Source organism: Mangifera indica, chromosome 7, assembly GCF_011075055.1.
Source record: "Mangifera indica cultivar Alphonso chromosome 7, CATAS_Mindica_2.1, whole genome shotgun sequence".
Lineage (NCBI taxonomy): Eukaryota > Viridiplantae > Streptophyta > Magnoliopsida > Sapindales > Anacardiaceae > Mangifera > Mangifera indica.
The window spans coordinates 1,411,803-1,434,344 of record NC_058143.1 but is presented as its reverse complement, the minus strand read 5'-3'; the positions used below and the strand labels follow the sequence as shown (position 1 = coordinate 1,434,344).

Below are 22,542 nucleotides of genomic sequence, written 5' to 3'. Positions count from 1 at the left end.
TCTGATTGTATTAATAGATGGTAATTTTTGTTCTCTCTAATTGTATTAATAGGTGGTAATTTTTGTGAATGTGAAGTGCATTATTGCTTAAAATAAGGGATGATAAAAGAATGTTAAAAGTATTTTGATATCATGGCTATAATGGATAAATTATATAAAAGGTAATATTTTAAAAAAATTTTGGCAGAGTCTCCCCTATATTATTACCATTTTCCAAATCTTCTTCGTCCTGTTTACATTTTATCCAAAAATGCACTTCAATATCAATCCAATCAACCCAACCAAAAATCAACTTCAATATCATTCCAATCAATTCAACCGAAAATGCACTTCAAAAGTCAATCCAATCAATCCAACCAAAAATGCACTTCAATAGCAATCCAATCAATCCAACCAATCCAACCAAAAATGCACTTCAATAGCAATCCAATCAATCCAACCTAACTCTGTCCCAAAACATGAATAATATGAAACATCAATAAAATACTATCATGCTAAGCAACATAACATAATAATAAAAATATATGGACTATTTACATATACAATCCAAAAAATTTATAAATATACATAACTAAGAAACAATATCAACAAGTGCATCCGTGAGCAAAAATCTTAGACGCGATCATCCTGCGCAAAGGAATAGTATCAGAGGATGTATAGTCAAATTTCCGACCAGTGGCTAAATACTCTATCATCAAAAGTGTGAATACTCCACAATCACCAGAGGCTTTGCCTTGTTGTGGAACATCAGTACATCGCATCAACGTGAATGGCTCTAAGTTAGGGTTATCACCCCTAATCTCCCAGTATGTAGTGGCATTAATGATAGCCGGAAGATGTTGATATCGTGTCATCATATTAATGAACTTATCCGTGGAAGATATGAAGCTAGTTGAAGAGTCGTATACGGTAAAAGTCCACGCTTTGAGATCAATTTCCCCATATGCCCAATGTTGACAATCATAATTGATAGGAATGAACACCTGCAAAAGCAATAACAAAAATTTAGTAAATAACATAACATAAACTTAATTAAAATAAAATACTCTAATATATAACATTTTAAATACTTTGTCAACTTTCGCCCATGCAACGTATCTCATATTCCTTTCCCGTTGTACAAGCTGTGGACTGATCCCTTCGATAGGATCTAGTAATAGTCGAGGCCATTGAAAGTTGTCAACATCAGCCACTTCTCGATCTTGTAAAATACGTGGTAACCAACCATCCCAAAACGTATCAACACATGTCCAGTTAGCAGTGGGATACGAATGACGCAACATCACTAAGTAATTATCCATATGCTGAAAAAACGACAAAAACATAAATTATAATTACTTTGTTTATAGTAATGAAATCGTATAAATATAAAAATATATTGATAATTAAGCACCTCATCTGTTAACCACTTGTTTTCAGTGCAAATGTGGTCCCACCAGTCAAGCTTCTTACAAGGCCCATGCAAATAAGTCAAAGCTGTATCGTTATTGTCAGCATTATCATACCATTGGTCAAAATCAATATTTATTTGTTGGTTCCCTTCTCGTGGTCGACGTGGTCATATAGGATCAGTAAAAGGGCTTAGTAGTGCCCGCCCCTTCTTGATAATTCTTCCCCGTAATGTCCTTCGGGTATTCGACCGAGGTTGAAGTGGTGTTTCAGTAGGTCTACACTCAGTAGCTATCTCACAATAATCAGGTGGACAAACATCATCATCCTGGGCTACCTCAAAAATGACCTCAGTTGACTCATCCTGTGTTATCATAAAAGATTATAATTATCATCGTCTCATTTTAAATATAAAACAAATCATTTTGGCATTTATTTGAACCTCATCTCCGCGGGTGGCATAAAACATACGTTGCATATCAGAAACTTTTGTTTCAATTGATGTTTGTCGCTCTTCAAAGTGTCTAAAACGTTCTTCCACTGTTTCCATGAATCCACGTAGCATTTCCTCAATACGAACATATTCAGTAGAAGATGTGGATGCAGCATGTCTAACACCAGAGGATCTTCTTGTAGTCTGCCGAGGAGACATTGATGTTCGATGTGTGGATTGATGCTCCGACCTAGTAACTGGTGGTGGAGTCCATTCAGACCTTACTAGACTATGTACAGGTATGCTTTGATGTGTAGGGTGAGCAGATTGGATTGCATCACTAGATTGAATAGACGTACGATCATCATCAGATTCTTCTGTGTACCCCATATAATCCATAACTTCTTTAAACCAATCAGATTGCTTTTCCTCAACAGATGGAATCAAGACAGGAGTGACAACATCCTAATAAATATTTTAACAAATGAGTTAATATTTTATATATAACAAATTAACTTATTTTTTAATATAAAAAATATATTAATATACCTGAGAAGTTTCAAATAGGCAGTTAACAAGATCCCACCTAGGTCGCTCAAGTGACTTTCATCTCAACATACGAGGAATTCTATCTGTAGATTTGCAAGCTGCGAAACCTCTTAAGTTACTGAGAGTTTCATATATCCATAGCTGCATCCCATATAAAGATAAAATTTATAAAATAAATAACTTAAGCATCAAAAGAGTAAAAATAATATAAATCATATTTAAAATGAAGGATACTTGAAATGCAACTGTAAATCCCATTAATGCATAACATTGCATTGGAATATCTGGATCGTATGCCAGATGAGCATTCATAACTTCTTCATATCGTTTCTCTATTGCTCGGCTCATTGATTCTGCAGTCAACTTCCAAACCATAGTCCCCCACAGAAATCTATTGAAACCATCCCAATTATCTACTAACTGTAATATATGTTCTGATACTACTTTTCGATTATCTGCTCCTAATAATCCATAATGTATCAGATATAATACAACCATCTTCACAACATCTTCATCATTGTTTCCCCACACCTTAGACATGAAACTTTTACCTAGATCTCTATAAGTCACTGATTTATCACTTTAAAAGTATTTGTTTTTAAAATTCAATGAATCTGTAGTTATGTAATCAATCATATCTAATTCTTTACTAAACCTTAACCCAGTAATCATAGCAAACTCAATCGGACTAAATCTACAATCAATCCCATTTAATCGAAACCAAAACACTTCTCCCAACTCATCCTTATTCACTTGTCGAAATAATACACTATGTAATAAAGTTGAACTATATCCATGCACTTCAAGATCCAAAAAACGCCCAAAACATGTTTGTCTAAATAATATTTTCTGCTGTGAATTTAATTTTGCTCTTATATGTTGAACCGTATCCTTATGACTTCGAATATTAATAGTAACTCTAAAATCATGCGCATTATGAAATCGTCTCTCGCCAACTTGATTATTAATTAGAAATTTCTGAAAAAAACACATTAAAAATGAAATGATATGAGTTTGATTCAATAAATTTTAAATTTAAACAGGTGATATCGCAGTCCAAAACGTATTTTACGCGATTTTGGCGCGGTTTGCGTGGTTTGCGTGCTTTGCGCAGTTTGCGTTGCGCGGTGCCATCATTTGCGGCCCTGCAACTTTGCGTCGCTTTCGTCTTTCGACGGCTCCACTTCCAGCCATCTATTATCATTCCAAACGTAAATATATATAATTCGACAGATTTAGGGTTTTACTGTACAAACCCTAACCACCGTCGCAACCATTATAACCCTAGCCACCGCCGCAACCATTATAACTACCATTATATCCACCGTAAACCTCCGTAAATCGACGCACATTCTCATAATCCATTCAATCAATAACATCCCAATATTAATATCCCAATATTAAGCAATACCCACAATAAATTATTTACAACCGATCAATGGAGATTACATTAACCAAATAAATAAAATAAATACAAATTGTAACTAACCTGTGAAGCCATTGTTGATATATATTACCACTTCGACAGATTTTGGCTGTTTTTACTATTTTTCCAATATTCGTCGGTGATTTTTGCTCTGTATTTTCAGATTGCTGATTTCGGCCTCCTCTTTTCCGTTTTCGGCAAAGTAACTTTCAGAATATTTCACTTTTGGATTTTATTAGGGTTTTTAACGTAAGGGTAAAACAGGTAAAAAAATATTGGTTTGCTTATTTTGGTAAAACATTTGTACGCTGGCCTAAAAACGTATAAAAGAAAATTTTTTTACCTATTTTAATTAATTACCCATATTTTTATATATTATTATATAATTAAAATTTTTTATTTTTAATTTAAAAATATTTATTAAATATTTATATAAATAATTATTGAGCAAGTCAAGTCTTAAAAGTCGTGTGTTTCTTTGGGAGGGCCCAGTGGGCCGACAGGAAGACTTTCGGACATAACTTCTTCTTACCAACTAATTTAATAATAGTAAACTAGATGAATAATGATAGAAATAAGTAATAATCTATGAGGATGGTACAATGGCACTCATCTCTTCAACCTTTCAAACACTTTTCCGTGAATCTTGTACCTTAAGATTGTTGACGATACAAGTGCTCTTATAAAATATTCTTATAAACAAAATTAAAAAGTTTCTTTCTCAAATTCTTAATATCACAATGACAATTTCTTTGATAATTTTTGACTAGATTATATTATATTAATATCGAATCATATTAATCTTTGTATAAGATAATTTTATGTAAAACTTTTTGCTTATTTTTCTTTTGAAAAAATCTTGACGTTTAGAGCATAAAATATATAATTGAAATATTAGTTATGATATTCAAAAGAAAATTTTTTTTTATTAATTTATTATAGTTTGTATACATATTTTAATATGACAATTACAATCTCTCTAATAATCTTTTGATTGAACTATATTATATTGATATTAATTTATATCGATTTTTGTATAAAATAGTTTGATGTAAAATTTTTGTTTTCTCTTTTGGAAAAATCTTGACACACTAGATGTTTAGGGTATAAAATATATAATTGAAATAATTTATATGAAAGATGATATCTAAAACTTTTAGCGTAAGACAAAAAATGCTTCAGCTTTTAGCTGTTTTAAATTATTATTATTATTACAGGAGAAGGAAAAGCATCTAAGGCCCCCTAGGTAATTGAATCGACGAATAATCTATTCACCGACACATCAAACTATATGTGCACATATAAGTGATATGATGTTTTTGTCCTTTATACCACCGACACTGCTCTTCTCTTATCTACTGTTTTACACCATTAATACTAATTCCCCAACATTTTTCTGTTTTCGATATATTGGCAGGTATTTCGTTTTCTAATATGAAATTAACCGAAATTTAACTACAACCAGCTTTCTGCATGGCTATGTTGATTTCGACAATAACGGGAGAAAAAAGAAAGAGAAAGAGAGAGAGCAAGATCTGCATTAGTGAGAAAGAAAGGCCGATTATACATTTTAGAAATTTTCTTTTAATGTCGGGTAGGGTTGGATTTTTACGTGCCGATTAAATTACCCCTTCTTTCTACAGTTTTGTACGGAGGTTAAATAGTAAATGATTTAATAATTAAAATAAAATATAAAAATATATTGGTTAAGGGTGTAATGAGGGAATAGGTGGATGGGACCCCCAATACAATTAATGATTCTCCATAAAATTAAAGACTTGAAAACAATATGGCAGAGTTGATTTTTATGAAAGATTCTTTTCCTTTCTTTATCTATTGCTTTGACTAAAATATCCTTTTATTTTGAGCACTCTTCTTATAAACAAAATTAACAACTTTCTCCTTCTTTCTCACATTCTTCCCTTCTTGTTACAATCGTAAATCTTTCCTTATTTCCAACTATCGAACCATGGAAATCGTTCTTGAGCCTCTCGTCTCTGAACTCCTTAGCGGGTTGTTTAAGATATTGGGCTCCAGTGAAGTGCGGGACTTTGCCCGGCAACTTGTTGGAAGGGTAGATTCAGAGATCAAAGAGCTGGAGAGCAAGTTGCAGATGGTTGAAGAGCTTCTTGGCAATGCAGAAGACAGGCAGCTGAGGGATAAACGAGTCAAAGAGTGGCTTGACAATCTTCAACATTGGGCTTATGATGCGGAGGACTTACTGGATGAGTTCGCCTACGAAGCTTTGCGACGCAAACGCAAGGCAGAACACCAGGCTAGCTCCAGCAGAGGATTTAGCTGTCTTCCTGCTTCTTTCTGTAGTCCTTCGTTCGCTGTCCAGATGGGGTCCAAGATCAAAGAAATCAATAGTCGGTTGGAAGAACTTCGCCAACAAAGATCACATGAACGTCAATTTCAAGACATTTCTGGAATGACACCAACTAACGTAGCTGCACCGCAAAACCGAGAGGAAACTTCAAGCGTCCGACCTGAACAAGGTGTTTATGGCAGAGATAAAGATAAAGCTGAACTACTGAAAATGGTGAAAAATGGTGCCAACTTTCAAGTAATAGCAGTTGTCGGCATGGGAGGGATCGGCAAAACAACAATTGCTCGTGAAGTGTACAATCACAAGGAGTTGGAAGATTTCAAGTTTGAGAAAAAAGCGTGGGTGTGTGTTTCAACCACAACCACCTTTGACGTTCTCAACATCTCAAAGGCACTTCTTGAGCAATTCTCGTCCTCTGTTTCAAATAATTTAGATAAAGTGCAACGTAATCTAAAAGATGAAGTAAGGGGAAAAAAATTCTTGATAGTATTAGATGATATTTGGATGGTGGAGTACGATGAATGGGAAAAGCTCATGTCTCCTTTCACAGCTGGTGCACCTGGAAGCGTGATGATCGTGACAACACGCGATGCAGATGTTGCACGAAAAATAAGATGCTCTCATACTTATCGATTAAGGCCTTTATCCAACCAAGCTTGTGAGTCCTTGTTTAAGGAGCATGCATTTGGGACTGATGCAGCTGCTGTTCCTAATCAAATTTCGGATTCAATTTACAAGAAAGTTGTTGAAAGGTGTTGCGGTCTACCACTGGCAGCAAGGACCCTCGGTAGTCTTCTACGCTTTAAGCCGAGCGATACATGGGATAATATATTGGAAAGCAAAATATGGAGTACACCTAATGAAAGTGATCACGTTCTCCCAGCATTAAAGCTAAGCTATTATTATCTTCCTTCCAATCTAAAAAGATGTTTTGGCTATTGCTCAATTTTTCCTCAGGATTACGAATTTGAGGAGAAGGAACTTGCACTTTTATGGATTGCTGAAGGTATTGTTCAACCATCTGAGAAGCAACTAGACGAGGCAAGTGAGTGTTTTCATAAATTATGTTTATGGTCGCTTTTCCAACAATTAAGTAGTGATAGTTCTAAATATGTTATGCATGATCTTGTTCATGATCTTGCTCGATGGGCTTTTGAAGGAATCGGTTTTAGATCTGAGCAAAATATTGTTGGGCCATCAAAAAATTTTGAAAAAGTTCGTCATTTTACCTATAAACTTGATCGTTGCACTAAAATAAATAAATTTAAAGCTTTGGAAAAAGCAAAAAGTCTAAGAACATTTTTGCACATGGGACCTCGATGCCCTGGTTTTATGAGTGCTATAGTTATTTCTGATTTGTTGCCAAAGTTAAAAATGTTGAGAGTACTATCTTTTGAACGATATCTAATCATTTATTTACCTGATTTAATTGGAGATATGATACATCTAAGGTATCTCAACTTCTCTTATACTAAAATAAAAAGTTTGCCTGAGTCAACATGTCAATTATTGAACTTGCAAACTTTGCTATTGAAAGATTGTTTTTATCTCATGAAGTTACCTTCCAAAATGAGATATTTGACTAATCTTTGTCATCTTGATATAAGTGGTCGAAATTCATTGAGAGAGATGCCATATGGAATGAAAAAGTTGAAAAATCTTCAAGTGTTGTCTAATTTTATTGTGGGAGAGGATACACGTTCTTATTTGGAAGATTTGAGGAGTTTAAGTTTTCTTCGAGAGCTTCACATTTCAGAATTACAGAATGTGACAGATCTAAATCACATACAAGAGCAAATACTAAGCAATAAGAGCAAACTAAAAGTGTTGATACTAGAATGGAGAGATCAAGTAAACTCACAGGCAACAGATGTAGAAATGAATCTACTTGACAAGCTAAAGCCTCCCATCAATTTAAGAGAACTCACAATCAGAGGCTATGGTGGTGAAAGTTTTCCATCTTGGTTAGCAGATTTGTCATGGCTCTCTAATTTGCGTGTGTTTACTATTGAAAAATGTCCCCAACTTATTGGAGAAGTTCCTAATTATTTTTCTTCATTAGAAAGATTTGTTATTAAGGATTGTCCAAAGTTGGTGGTCTCATTATCAAATTATCCTATAGGTTGCAAATTAGAAATTGATGGTTCTAAAGGAACGGTGTGTAATGATGGTTCGATTGATTTTGAGAATTTGGATTCTAAATATCTTGCAAATATTTCGACAGTTAAAGATAAATTAAAGAAAGGTTCTCAAAGAGTATCTCGTTTGAAGATTGTTCATAATCAAGAGATTATAGAATCATGGCAAAGTTTGGAAAATACTAATTTTCTCTCTAATATAAATTTTCTTGAGATTAGTGAGTGTCAGAATCTAAGATCTATTGGAAAGGGCATGCTACCATCATCTCTAAAATGGCTTAGGATTGAAAGATGTAGAGAGCTGAAATTTTTGAAGAATTTAAGTGTTTGTTCTCTTATTGAGTCCATATATGTTTATCAGTGTAAATCTCTCAAGTGCATATCATTAGATGGTCCGTTGCCTGAGACACTCAACGTTCTATTTGTTGACAGTTGCGAAGCACTGGAAACATTATCATCTCGTAGAAATGAGTACCTCCCTAAGGCACTTACATCCATCTTTATTTTAGGTTGTGAAGAGCTAAAGTCAATTGCTGAGTCCTTTGATAATAGCACGTGTCTTCAATATATTTGTGTAGTTGATTGTAAAAATCTTGAATCCTTACCTTCAGGTCTACACCATCTTCCTTGCCTTGAGTCTATTAAAATAGATGGATGTCCAAAATTGTCGGTGAGAGAAGGCGTTCCCACCAGCCTTAGACAACTCTTAATTAATGAATGTGAAGATGGCAAGGGAATGGGAATGCTCGCCTCTCTAAAACGGTTGACCATCTGGAACCTCCCACAACTTAAATCTATCTCAGACCTCACCGATCTCACCTCTTTAAAACACTTGCGTATCGGAGAACTCCCTCAGCTTGAACTAATTCCAAATCTGAAATATTGGAGCCTCACCTCTCTTGAAATATTGGAGATCCATGGTCTCCCACAGCTTGAATCAATCCCAGATCTGAGCAACCTCACCTCTCTTCAACGGTTGCAGATCGCTAGTCTCCCACAGCTTGAATCAATCCAAGATCTGAGCAACCTCACCTCTCTTGAAGATTTACAAATTTCCAAGTGCCCAAGGATCAAATCAATTCCAAGTCTCAGCGGCCTCACCTCTCTTCAAGAGTTGAAGATCGCTGATCTGCCACAGCTTGAATCAATCCAAGATCTGAGCAACCTCACCTCTCTTGAAGATTTACAAATTTCCAAATGCCCAAAACTCAGATCCCTGCAAACCCTGCCATCCTCACTTCAGTCTTTACAAATTACAGATTGTCCACTGCTTATAAAACGATGGAAAAGTGTTACGGGAAAATATTCCTCAAAGATTGCTCAAATTGCTAGAGTTGTAATGGATGGCAAATTCATCTACAATTCAAAGGAGTACGAAGTTGATGATGAGAGCTTCTTTTTCTAATTTTCCGATAGCACAGATACGCCTAATTCCATCAAAGGTTTGTAAAATATCTTGATGACACCTCTACTATTGTCCAGATTTTTACTTAATCCAACATCTTTTCTATTAATTTTGAAGTTATTAATCTCATTTGAACTTTGGCAGCTGATGATCAACAAGAATCTCTCAATGGTGGTTCGTCCAGGTAATTCATTTAACTTTAATCAACCTAATATAACATCTTGTATGTCAAATTCTAATCCAACTTTTCTAATTCCATAAATTTATTGGTAACTCAAGAAACTTTTCAACTTAGGAAAATTCCAACTTAAGGAATTCTAAATGAAGTAAATTCTTCATGTTCTTGTTTCATTTTTCAGTTCCTCAGAGGATCTTTCAGTAACAGATTAATTAATATTATGCTTAGTTTTTGGTGAGTTTTGAATTCAGGGAAGGAACATTTAGAGGCAGAAGTTGAAATATATTCCATTGAATTGATTTGAAGCTTATCTATTTCAATTTAGGTTTGTCATCTTCTAACATATGGACCATCCTAAAATTTTACTTCTACTTAATTGTTTTTTTGAAAATAACTCCTATGGCTCAAGTTTATTTAATAGATTTTCATAGCTTATTTAAGGAATCATTGTTTACTTACTCAGTGTAAACAATGCAATATAGGACTGCTATGCTTAGATTCAATGTTGCAGAAATCATCGGAAAGGCTTAAAATGATCCCAAATCATTTCTGTTCTGCACATCTAATTACACATTTTCTACCTTACTCTTGGGTTTATATATGGAGTCTGCCAATTGATGAGAGCAAAACCAAGTAATGGATTTCTATATATCTTGCTGAAGCAGAGCAACTGGTAAATTTTCACCTTATGCAAGCATGTGATAAATTCTTTCTGAATTTCTGTTTCCTCTTATGTAGACACTTATTCTTTCAATTTCTAAGAGGGTCATACAGATTAGATGATATTATTGTTTAATTTGTATGAGTTTAGAGATTTAATGCAAATTTCATAATTTTGGCTTCTATTTCTATGCTTCTACAATTAAGGGCAGGAACATGTGGAGGCAAGTGTTGAGCTATCTTCATTCTCAAATTGAACAATTGATTTAAAACTAGATCTCCTTCCGTTTTAGGTATATTTGTATTTCTAACTTCTAAACCATTATATTATTTATATTTCTACTTTTTGTTGTTTTGAGAATAACTCTGCTATCTCAAGTTTGAACTCCACCAACTTTATTTTTTCTTTTATTAGATTGTTTAATTAGAACAAAATTTTCAGTTGGCAACAAGATTCTTGGATTGGAGTTTTATCAGGTACTTGTAATGTTTTGTGTCAATCTCATTTATGGTTGAATTTAAATTTTAGTACACGTAATTTAATTTAGTATTTTACCTTTTTTTTTTTCCAGTAAGAAGCAAGTAAATAATTGAAAGTGGTTCCTCTGTTCCAAAACTTCTCTACTTTGTCATCTCATGGATTGTCTCAACTCTTGTGGTTCCAAGGTGATTAAAAGTAAGCAATACCTGCAATTTTTGATAAAATCATAAGCTAAAGATCCTTGCTACTTTCTCTTCCAAATCTGGGTTCTACTATGTTCCTTCTGATTCATTTTTCTTCAGGTGCCACTGTCTCCAACTTAATACAAGAACTGTTAGAACCTAAATCCTGGCATGTCTAAGTTTTCCAGATCTGAACTTACTGGTGTGTCTGCTTGCTGAAATTACAATACTGAGATTGTATCTTCTAGCTGTTGCAACGGTTAATCAAACAGCATTTTTTCTGTTTGTGTGTATGGTATTTTTATTGTTATCTCATTGTTTTCGTTTTGGGCAAAGATATATTGTGAAATCCATCATTGTTAATCCATGGTTTACTTTTTATAGCTTATTTAAGGAATCATTATTTACTTTCTCTATGCAAACAACACTATGCAGGATTCCCACACTTAAATTAACATTGCAGAAATTGTTGGGGGGCTTAGAGTTTTCCTTCTCCAACTTCATGTAAGCATATTTAAACTTTCAACAAGATCAAAAGTTTTTTCTGCTTCACACATCTAATTGTGTACCCAACTCTTTGATTTGCATATGGAGTCCACCAAATGGTGAGAAAAATTAAGAGATGAACCTCTACATATTCTGCTAAAGCAGCACAACCAGTCAGTGTCCATCAAAGAAGTACGTGAGATATTCTTTCTCGATCCTTTTACATTTTCCCACCATCATTGCACTTTTATTCCAGAATGGCATGTCTCTTTAACTCGAATGTTTTAATATGCAAGGTGAATACTGAAAGAATTTCGAGATGAAATCCACACAACTTCAAGGGAGTTACGTGTGACCTTGGATGAAAGACATGAATTAGAAGTTTAGCTTATGACATTTGTACAGTAGCTTTTTAGCAATCAGTTCTATGGTGGTAAGATATTTCTAACTTTGATAACAAATTCTTATACGTCTTTGAAATAATGACAAGTTCACACCTTCTCTGTAGAATTACATCTCACAAACTTTGGAGATTAAGAGGTGTTTTGTTGATATAATTTACTACAAAAGGCATGCTAGATCTGATAATTTCCTGTCCTTACCAAATCAACTAAACAGTCTCTCATCCCTTAGGTAATTTCTTAATATGATTACTCTTAAAGTCATGTTATTTTCTATTGGTTTACCTATTTGCTATACAAATATTGATATTTGTCCCTTGTTACTTGACAACTTGTTGAAATAAGAAAAGGGAAGATAGGGCAAAAAATCTCTTGAAGCAAATGGATGAAATTAAAAAAAATTACAGCACTTCAGAAATTTGTAAGTTGTAGTTGTGTTCTTGTATCATTTTGTTTCATGTATTTCTACAACTGTGTCAATTTGTTGTTTTATTTTTCTTGGTTTTGTAGGTGATTTGGTTGTAGGGTTTAAAAGTTAAGTATACTAACAGCAACACGACTACAGAAATGGAGAAGCAATGAGGAGCTTTGAAGAACAAACCCCTAGGTCATTGCTTCACAAAGTGGGCCTCATCGTGTTGTCATGGCATTGTAAACTTATTGTGATGATAAGAGGAATATGAAGCAGGCAGGGTAGCAATGTAGGGAAAGAAAATCTACTAAAGTAGCATGTTGTCAGTTCCGATAGTGGTAAGACAAATATAAATAGATAAAAATTCTTGTAAATTTTAAGATCTTTGTGATATTGACAAATTTTATGTATTCTCAACGGGATCAAAGAGTGCCAAAAAATAAAGCTCTAAAATCTTATCTCTTGAACTTGTGGAGATTAAGAGGTGTTATCTGTTTGTATATTTTGCCAGAGAAGACTTGTTGGATATGATAATCTTAGATTCTTACCAGATCAACTGAACAGTCTCAAAACTTTAAGTAATTTCTTAATACTAATGTTCTCAAAGTTATGTTATTTTATGTTTGTTTGTCTAGTTGCACCTCTAATATAATATTTGTCCTTTGTTAATTAATAGTTTGGAAAAGAAACAACAGGGAAGTCAAAGTAGCTTAAATAGGATACATGGCAAGAATTTTTCTGAATAAACTAGATGAGATTAAAAGACTTGACTCGCTCACTATTTTCTTTTTCATAAAATTGTAAGTTGTAATTCTATCTATTGCATCAACTTTTTTACTAATTCTTTCGACTTTATCGATTTCATATTTTATTTCTTTGTTTTGCAGGTGATCTAGCCATATGGTCGGAAAATTTCAGTTCACTAACACCAAACGGCTAGTGACCTGGAGAGAATCTCAAGAAGGTTAAGGCCACAAACCACTAGATCATTGCTTCATAGACTTGGGGCTTCATCATGTCACCATGTCAAAAAATGCAGTGGTAGGGTGTTACAGACCTGGAGTTCTGCCTTGAAGCTGCTCTTCACTGCTGCTGGATTAGTGGTATCAGGATGTTTGTTGGAGATTGTAATGTGTTTGGGGATGAAATAGATGCTGAAGATGTGCTGCTGGGTTGGCTCTTCCTTGCTGCTGCAGTCTTGTTGCTAGAATAATACTGGAACAAGAAATCTGGAATTTATGTATGGAATGATAAATGTACTCAAATATCATAACAATCTTTGTAAATTTATGCTAATACTGAAAAGATTTTCCAGAATTACAATAAAAGTTCTATTGATCTATCTTGCTATTCTTTACATTAGAATTAACATAGATTCAAGATACACAAAAGACTTAAACAAACAGACTAAACCCTCCAGTTTCAGAGAGGCTGGAACTTTTCCTCTTCTTTTTTCTCAACAATTTTCTTCTTCGAATTCTTTTTGGCTCCTTCCCTTTTCCTTTTGTCCTCATAACAGTCAAGCCTTCCCATGGATTGCCCCGTTCCCTCTCCAAATTTGGTGGTACTCGCTGCTGTGAAATTGTCATCTGCTCCACTCCTCTGCCTTGCCATGTGTCTGTTGTCCCAAGTTGTCCCTCCTCCTCTTGATTGTTTTGCATTTGGTGTCTCATCTTCAGGGAATTGTAAGCATAGGCACTAACACAGGACAGCAACTTAGGAACTGAGATTGAATTTTTTCAACATCACTTGTACGGTTACATATAGGCTGATGAATGATGTGACTGTTTTATATGTTCATGCTTTCATCTAGATATGTGACTGGGAATAAAAACAGGTTTTATAACCTGTGTACCAGCTCTGATACCATAAGTCAAAATAATATGAATTAACCAAGAGAATTTGTCAACATTGATAGTTGGAAGATGGTTTACACCTCTGTTAGTATTAGTGACTGGGAAAAAACAAAAGAAAGAGCATTCAAGAAGAGCACCAATCAATTCCTGAAAAGAAAAATTTACAATATCATTGATTGTACCATATTAAAGAAACAACTGAAAACGAAGAAGAACAAGTAATAAGAGTAATTAAAAAGATGATAAATGGTGTCTTATCTAACAGATTATATGACATATGGTTGGATCATTCTTCTCTAAGTTAAGACAAGAAACATCAAATTTTGCAGCACTTATATACAACATATTTTTTCCGTTTTAGCCTTGGTAGAGCAATAACAATTAAATTGACTTCAAGTCATCTCTTTTTCTCATTTTCTTCTTTGTTTTTATGCTATGCAATCACTCTTTCGGTTTAGTTATATTTTATCAGTAATTAGGGATGTACAAAATTGATTAATCAGATTTGTAAATTAAACTAAATTTTGATTTAATCAAAATTTAGCTTTGAAACCAAATCGATTTATGTATTAACTGATTTATAATCGAATCGAAATTATCAGATTAGGTAACCAAAAATTAGATTACCTAATTTTGAACTAGATTTTATAACTAATATTATAATTATGTCCCTATCATTCAATAATCTTAATTGATTGTATTTTTATTTTAGTAATTTTCATTTTCACTAATTTTCTTAATTAAATTAATTTAAAACGAAAATTAAGTAAATTTTAAATGACAATGTGTTTGATATAAATACAAACAAATGTGACTTAACCAATGATTAAATTATTTTAAAATTTATTAAAAATTGGTCACAAACTTTACAAGATTTTGAAATTTTGTAATGGCTGAGAAGAGGAAACCTAAGCTTTTAACATCCCTACCTACCGATAATTGGCGGGGGCATATAAATAAGTTATTATTTATAATTATGGGGTCAATTTAATTTAAGGGAAATTATAAAAAAAAACCAAAATTAAGGGGGTCTAAGCAAAATTGTCCAAAATATTCAGTTTAAGCAAAAATGCCCAGGTTTTGTGAAATAATGACACTGCCCCCATATATAAATACAGCAAATTTCGTTACTCCCCACGGTAATTTTACTGTGCAAATTCAAAAAAAATTCAAAATTTCCTACTCTCCCACGGTCATCCAGATTTCCACCGATTTTCTTGGTTTTCGACAACCGGAAATGGCAAAGAAGGTTAATATATCTCCCGTAATTTTGTTTGAATCAAGTTATTGTTCATATTATTGAGATTTGATTGAGATTTTGCGATTTGAAATTTTAGGGTTTCGATTTGAACAATGCTTAAAATGTTTTGATTCTTGGTTGTTTTGGTTGAATTGATTGAGGGGTTTTATGTTATACAACGTGTAGATTTGTTTTATATGGAAATCAGAGGCCGAAACAACCAAATTTTGGCCGAAAATGGCTACTGAAGAGATCGGCAGTCCGACGTGGGAACAGTGTTTCCCACGTCAAGCGCGTTCATCCCACGTTCAGCAGACATTGGCCGTTTTTTAGGGGGGTAAATTAGCTTTTTTAAAATATTGGGAAGTCAGGGAGATTCCTTAGAACACAGCGGGTTTTTTTGAAATTTGCCATATAACAGTGGACCTGTTTAAAATAGGAATTTTCATGAGAGGGTAAATTGAGAATTTTCTTATCTAGGGTTTCTGATCGTGTAGTTTTCGAATTTTATATTTGAATTTGAAATAGATATTCAAATTCTATACTTTGAAATACTTTAAAATGTCAATAATAAAAAATTTCTTCAGAAATCTGGAAAATATAAGTCGATATATCCTAAAACGATGAGATTCGAAAAAACGGAACTGAAATTCGAATTCTAAAAGTTGAAATACCCTAAAAAGATAACAATTGAAAAATTCTTAAGAAATCTGGATAATGCAAGTTGATATATCCTAAAACGATGAAACTCGAAAAAACATAAAATTTCAATTATAATGTGCATACAATGTTTAATATCAAAATGCTCCCCCTAATTTTAATAACATTTCATTTGACCCCTCAATTATCTCTTTCTTTATTTAACACCCTTGTATGTTGTCTTGTATCAAAGCAATACTTATCCATTCTTAACATGTTATATAAATCCTTTATATATTGTAAAATATCCAAAAACCCCCCATATTTATCTAGAATTACATTTAACCCTCCATATTTGTCAAACATTCATTTAACCCCTATATTACAACATAAAAACTAACTTAACCAATAAAATTAAGTTTTAGGCTAAGATTGGTATAAATACATTTTTTTGATGAATAGTCTTTTTTCGAGTCGAATTTAGAAATACGAACTTCTTCGGTCCGAACGAATCTCCACTAATTGATCTTGAATAAAAATAAAAGCGAAAGAGTGAGTGTTTGAGTGATATGAGAAGTGTGTGTAATAAAAGTGAGTGAGGAGGATTTATATAGATGAGAGGAAGGGTAATTTTGATATTTTAGAAAAAGTTATGAAATAATAAAGAAATATCAAAATGCCTTTACAATGTAAACTATCCAAAACCCCGCATATTTATCTAGAATTCTTTAACCCCCCATATTTGTCAAACACTGCATTTAACCCCTATATTACAACATAAAAACTAACTTAACAAATAAAATTAAGTTTTAGGCTAAGATTGGTATAAACACCTTTTTTTGATGAACAGTCTTTTTTCGAGTCGAATTCAAAAATACGAACTTCTTCGGTCCGAACAAATCCCTACTAATTGATCTTGAATAAAAATGAAAATGAGAGTGAATGTTTGAGTGATATGAGAAGTGTGTGTAATAAAAGTGAGTGAAGAGGGTTTATATAGATGAGGAGGAGAGTAATTTTGATATTTTAGAAAAATTTATGAAATAATAAAGAAATATCAAAATGTCCTTATAATGTAAAATATCAAAATGCCCCCTAATTTTAATAAAATTTCATTTAACTCTTTCTAGTGAGTGAGGAGGGTTTATATAAATGAGGGGAAATGTAATTTTGGTATTTTAGAAAAAGTTATGAAATAATAAAAAAATATCAAAATGCCTTTATAATGTAAAATATCAAGATGCCCCCTAATTTTAATAAAATTTCATTTAACCCCTCATAGTGAGTGAGGAGGGTTTATATAAATGAGGGGAAGGGTAATTTTGGCATTTTAAAAAAAGTCATGGGTATTTTTGCTTAGAAATAGTAAATTCGGGTATTTTTGCTTAATGGGAGGGTATTTTGGCTATTTTTGATAATTTCCCTTAATTTAAGCATACTATTTTTTAATATTCTATTTAACTTTGGTGTAATGACTATAATACCCTTTTACGTAATCCTCCCTCCCAATGTTTAAAACAAGAAAATTACGGGTACTTGAAATGAGAAACAAATTATGTATAAATAATAATGTGTCATTATATAACTTCATAATTTTAAATTAAAGATAAAATTACATATTAACACATTGTCATGAGGTACTAAGCATAGCTTTTTCTATAATTCATTTAACATAGTATGTTTAGATACTTGTAACTTTGCGCTTGATCTATGCAATTTATTTATATAAATTGATGTAACAATATCTAATTATATAATTTTAAAATAAAAAGAAAATTAAATAATCATATTATTCAATCATATATTACCACATAAAATAATCATATATAATTTTAAAATCAATATTTTAGATAAATTTTATTATTAGTTGAGAAAAAAACTAATTAATTTGATACTTCATTCACTTTATTTTCAATTCTATGAATATATTCTCGAAATTTAATGTGCTGGACATAAGTTTTTTCTCATAAAATCTCAAATAATTATATAAGTAAAAGTTTAAAAAATAATTTATTCTTGGTAAATTATTATTATTTAATATAAATTTTAATTAATAAATGAAAAATGTGATATCCGTGCATTCATAAAAACTCTCTCGCTCACCTCTGCTAGCATGAGTAGATTCGAATTAAATTTACTCATTTAACTTTGTAGTTTGATTTGAATAAACTAAATTTAAATTAAAACAATTTTAGTTTATCAAATTTGAAATTGACATGATTGAATCTTTTTATTTTCTTTAATAAATTTTTTATTTTTTTGATATTATTGTTCTTTTTTTTTTATATTACCATTTTTTAATTCGAATAAATTGAATTTGAATTACTTATTTTAGATTCAATAAAAGAATAGTATATACATAATTTAGATTCATAAATAATTGAATAATTTAAAATTAAAAATAAAATAATATTTTATCATATAATAATATATTATTTATATATTAAAAATATATACATATAATATTATTCTTTTGAATTTGACTTAACCTTGGTGTAATCTCCTATTTGTAGGCATTGCCCACAAAAAGGAAGAGAGGGACAAAACGCAGCGTTTTGTTCTAGGAGCCTTAATTATTATTTAACATAAACGAGACAGCCATACATCTCCCCTGACCCGAAAAAACACAAAATTCACATAACCGAAAACAAAAACAACGTCGAAATGGAGGGAGGAGGTGCTGCGGCCCAGCAGGCAGACACGGAGATGGAAGAGGCGCCATCAGACCCTCAGCAGCCACCGGCGGCGGGGATCGAGAACATCCCGGTGACGTTGAGTCATGGGGGATGATTTATTCAGTACAACATATTTGGAAACATATTTGAAGTGACGGCGGAGTATAGGCCGCCTATTATGCCCATCGGGAAGGGCGCATACGGCATCGTTTGGTACTCTCTCACTAACTCCATTGTCTCAGTCAGTCTCAGTGTTGTTAAATAGTCTTTTTTTAGCGTGTGGGTTTGTTTTGTTTCGATGTGTTTTGATTCATGTGTGTGAGTTTTATGTGGATTTTGATGATTTGTGAAGGTTGTGTTGTGGGGTTTTTATTTGGTAGTGAAATCTTATATTTTTATGTTCGTGGGTGTAGATTTTTTATTAAGGTATTTGGAGCTGTTACATGTTGAAGATAAGTTAAATTTGTGGCTGTTTGCTTCAATATAAGCTAAGATGAAGAAAAAGAATATTTTTAAAAGATAAAAAGTTATCAAAACTGAACTTTTATGTAGCAGCTTTCTAAAACAAGTAGTTTGATGGAATTTTTTTATTTTTGGGTAAGTAGTTTGATGGAAGTTAAGCTTCTGTGTAGGGGAATTTGTGGCCATTTCGTCAAAGAGAAATGAAAAAGGCTATGAAGATTGAATTTGTAGAGTAGGTCAAGGAGTTCAGCTAGTTAGAATGGTTAATATTTTGGTGAAAGGGCTGTTCTTTAGTGTGTCTGCGTGCATTTATTTTTGTTTATGGATGGTATGTTTTCTGATTTTCATATGTGATGAGGGAGTTTGGAGTGTTGTCCTTCTCTTTTTTCTATTCATTGGGAAATGTGTTGAGTAATTTCTATTGGGTGTTTATTAGTTCAGCGTTGAATTTGGAGACAAATGAGCATGTGGCAATAAAGATAGCAAATGCATTCGATAATAAGATTGATGCAAAGAGGACTCTTTGTGAGATCAAGTTGCTTCGACACATGGATCATGAAAACGTCAGTGAGTGATAATTGCTGATTCATATATATATATATATATATATATATATATTGTGGCTTCACTTATAAGAAGCAACATATTGGATGAATGGTATTTTGATTTTATTTTTCTGTTAAGAAGTTAAATGCCAGTCGACTTGTTTTTGTTTTAAGATTACAATATTGCAAAGCTTGTGTAGTTGAGATGGCTAGCTGTTTTGTAGGTTGCATGGACATGTGCTTATATTTTTATTTTCCCAATATGTGAAATTGATGATATTTGTGGTTATTTTTCTTATTGAAAATGAAAGGATAATATTTGCATGATCACATGTACATATAGCTAATTGTACAGGAATTTATTGAACTTCTGTTAGCCATCAATTTTGGAAAAAATATTTAACTGGTTGGATTATGTTGTTAAGTGGTCATGGAGATCTGTTAATTGTTAGGAACTATGTGATTAAAAACATTGTGTGGGCAGAAGAGATTGAACATTTAGTTTTGTTAGAAGCACTCCAGGTTTAATTTATGGAGGGGCATTACTGGTGGGTAGGAGGCTTTTGTAGATTTTTTGATGAAAGATGGGAGAAGATTTATTTGCTATGGTATCTTTTGAGAAGAGAAGTCTTTGTTGATTGTGGGGAGGGGGGGTGCGCATTACTGGTGGGCTGGAGGCTAATTTTGCATATTTGTGCTCCTTGTTGATGGTCATTAGAGCTTCTTAGTTGTTTATATTTATGTATTGTTTGCGGAAATGGGAATGATCATGTACTACTGTATAATTATTGAGTGTTGATTAGGGTTGAACTTATGTTTGAAAGTGTGCAAAATATAAAGAGGGTTGTGGCGTCTTTAACTCTCTCATTGTGATAGGTAAGTTAACATGTGATTGGGTTGGTTGTTCATTGACTGATGTTCTATATCAGTGCAATATTGTACCTTCATGGGTGTTAATCTTACACTGTTGCATTAGTCAGAAGCAGAATGTGATTGCTAGATCCATTATGGAAGCAGATTACCATGCTATGGCTTAAAAGGTTCTTGCAGTTGCTACAGGGTTTTGCTCAAGTTTTGCTATAATAAAATCTTTGAATTCTAAGAGGCATTGAACACAGAATTTTAAATCATGGTAGATATTTTTAGTATCCCTTGGAAATTATGGATTAGATTGGTGAATATGGAGGATGTATTAGTGCTAAATTTGTTTGTAAGGGTTTCACTTGCTTCTTATGGGCTATTTTATCAATATAGAAGGTCTTAAATTTGGGCTTATGACCAAGAGTTTCAATCTCCTTTTTCTTTTCCTCTTTTTTTTTTCAAAAATTTTTTTCCTACATGCATCACTACCTTGGATCATTCTTGTCTGGTGCTATTCGTGCACTATTAATGGGAAAAAGTTTGGTCATTTGCTTCTTTAGGCATATGGCATATTGACATATATGATTTTAAATTTTCTCCTTCATAGAATATTGAACAGTTTTTTTAGTAGTTGGATAGGAAATGTTTTTGAGTAAATAGATAGGCTAGTTGTTTTTATTGGCTCTTTCTTGCTTGATGTGAACTTCACAGTGGACCAGAATAAAATGGCTAGTGAAGGAGAAAGTCATCCACTCGTTATATCAAGATTCACATAAGAAGTTCAGCTTATGAAATTTTTGCATTAGCTTGTCATCAATAACTTTCCATGGTGGTGAGAAATTTCCTAACTTTGATAATAAATTCTTGTACATTTTTTAGATCTTTGGAATAATGACAAGTTCATGTATTTTCTATAGAAATTGTGAGAGTAAAAATCGCCTAAATCACATCTCACAAACTTTGGAGATCATGAGGTATTCTGCCAATATAATTTACCAGAAATGGCTTGCTAGATCTAATAAGTTCTAGTCTTTACCAAATTAACTAAATGGTCTTACATCTCTTAAGTAAGTTCTTAATTGGATTTCTCTCAGAGTCACATTATTTTCTGTTGGTTTGCCTATTTATAACACAAATATTGATAATTATTCCTTTTTACTGAACAACTTGTTGAAATAAAAAAAGGGAAGATAGGACAAAAAATCTCCTGAAATAAATGGATGAGAGTAAAAAACATTACATTGCTTTAGAAATTTGTAAGCCGCAATTGTACGTTTGTATCATTTGTTTCATGTATTTCTACGGTTGTGTCAATTTCATGTTTTATTTTTCTTGGTTTCATAGGTGATCTGGCTGCAGAGTTTGAAAGTTAAGTACACAAACAACAACACGACTATAGATATGGAGAAAATATTAAGAAGTTTGAAGAATAAACTATTCGATCATTTGTTTCACAAACTTGGGCCTCATCATGCCGCTATGGCATCATAAACTTATTGTAATGATAAGAGGCATGTGAAGCTGGCAGGGTAGCAATGTAAGCAAAGGAAATCTACTAAAGCAGCATGTGATCAGTTCTGACAGTGGTAAGACATTTCCAAATGGATAAAAGTTCTTGTAAATACTAAGAGCTTTGTGACGATGACAAAGCTTATGTCTTTTCAACAGGATTAAAGAAAGCCAAAAAAAAAAAACCTCAAAAATCTCATCTCTTAAACTTGTGTAGATCAAGAATTGTTCTCTGCGTGTATATTTTGTCAGAGCAAACTTGTTAAATATGATAATCTCAAGTCTT

At 32.7% G+C, this 22,542-nt stretch overlaps 3 protein-coding genes across 8 annotated transcripts in view; all 3 read left to right on the top strand.

Annotated features, from left to right (window-relative positions):
• Nucleotides 1-22,542, top strand: part of LOC123220609 (putative disease resistance protein At3g14460) — a 142,180-nt gene that overhangs the window by 85,095 nt on the left and 34,543 nt on the right. The gene's annotated exons all lie outside the window — the stretch shown is intronic.
• On the top strand, nucleotides 5,653-13,811 carry LOC123220614 (putative disease resistance RPP13-like protein 1). Of its 6 annotated transcripts, XM_044643081.1 has the most exons (15): nucleotides 5,661-7,171; nucleotides 8,876-9,706; nucleotides 9,814-9,853; nucleotides 10,076-10,172; nucleotides 10,330-10,520; nucleotides 10,715-10,800; nucleotides 10,923-10,984; nucleotides 11,080-11,173; nucleotides 11,291-11,674; nucleotides 11,765-11,848; nucleotides 11,953-12,089; nucleotides 12,165-12,289; nucleotides 12,403-12,478; nucleotides 12,568-12,807; nucleotides 13,357-13,811. In XM_044643081.1, the coding sequence occupies exons 1-2, from the start codon at nucleotides 5,767-5,769 to the stop codon at nucleotides 9,667-9,669; spliced, it is 2,199 nt and encodes a 732-aa protein (XP_044499016.1). In that variant the 5' UTR covers nucleotides 5,661-5,766; the 3' UTR covers nucleotides 9,670-9,706; nucleotides 9,814-9,853; nucleotides 10,076-10,172; nucleotides 10,330-10,520; nucleotides 10,715-10,800; nucleotides 10,923-10,984; nucleotides 11,080-11,173; nucleotides 11,291-11,674; nucleotides 11,765-11,848; nucleotides 11,953-12,089; nucleotides 12,165-12,289; nucleotides 12,403-12,478; nucleotides 12,568-12,807; nucleotides 13,357-13,811. The 6 variants fall into 6 exon arrangements, with proteins under 6 accessions (XP_044499013.1, XP_044499011.1, XP_044499014.1 ...); XM_044643078.1 differs by having other exon boundaries at nucleotides 5,653-9,706; nucleotides 10,099-10,172; XM_044643076.1 differs by having other exon boundaries at nucleotides 5,653-9,706.
• LOC123220662 (mitogen-activated protein kinase homolog NTF4-like) lies at nucleotides 18,787-22,371 on the top strand. The gene is made up of 3 exons (XM_044643230.1): nucleotides 18,787-19,092; nucleotides 19,778-19,904; nucleotides 22,092-22,371. The coding sequence occupies exons 1-3, from the start codon at nucleotides 19,058-19,060 to the stop codon at nucleotides 22,236-22,238; spliced, it is 309 nt and encodes a 102-aa protein (XP_044499165.1). The 5' UTR covers nucleotides 18,787-19,057; the 3' UTR covers nucleotides 22,239-22,371.

Coding starts and splice junctions, on each gene's coding strand:
- LOC123220614 (XM_044643079.1), top strand. CDS start 5,767: ATGGAAATCGTTCTTGAGCCTCTCGTCTCTGAACTCCTTAGCGGGTTG.
- LOC123220662 (XM_044643230.1), top strand. CDS start 19,058: ATGCCCATCGGGAAGGGCGCATACGGCATCGTTTG. Junction 19,093..19,777: donor GGCGCATACGGCATCGTTTG/GTACTCTCTCAC, acceptor GGTGTTTATTAG/TTCAGCGTTGAATTTGGAGA. Junction 19,905..22,091: donor GACACATGGATCATGAAAAC/GTCAGTGAGTGA, acceptor TTGGTTTCATAG/GTGATCTGGCTGCAGAGTTT.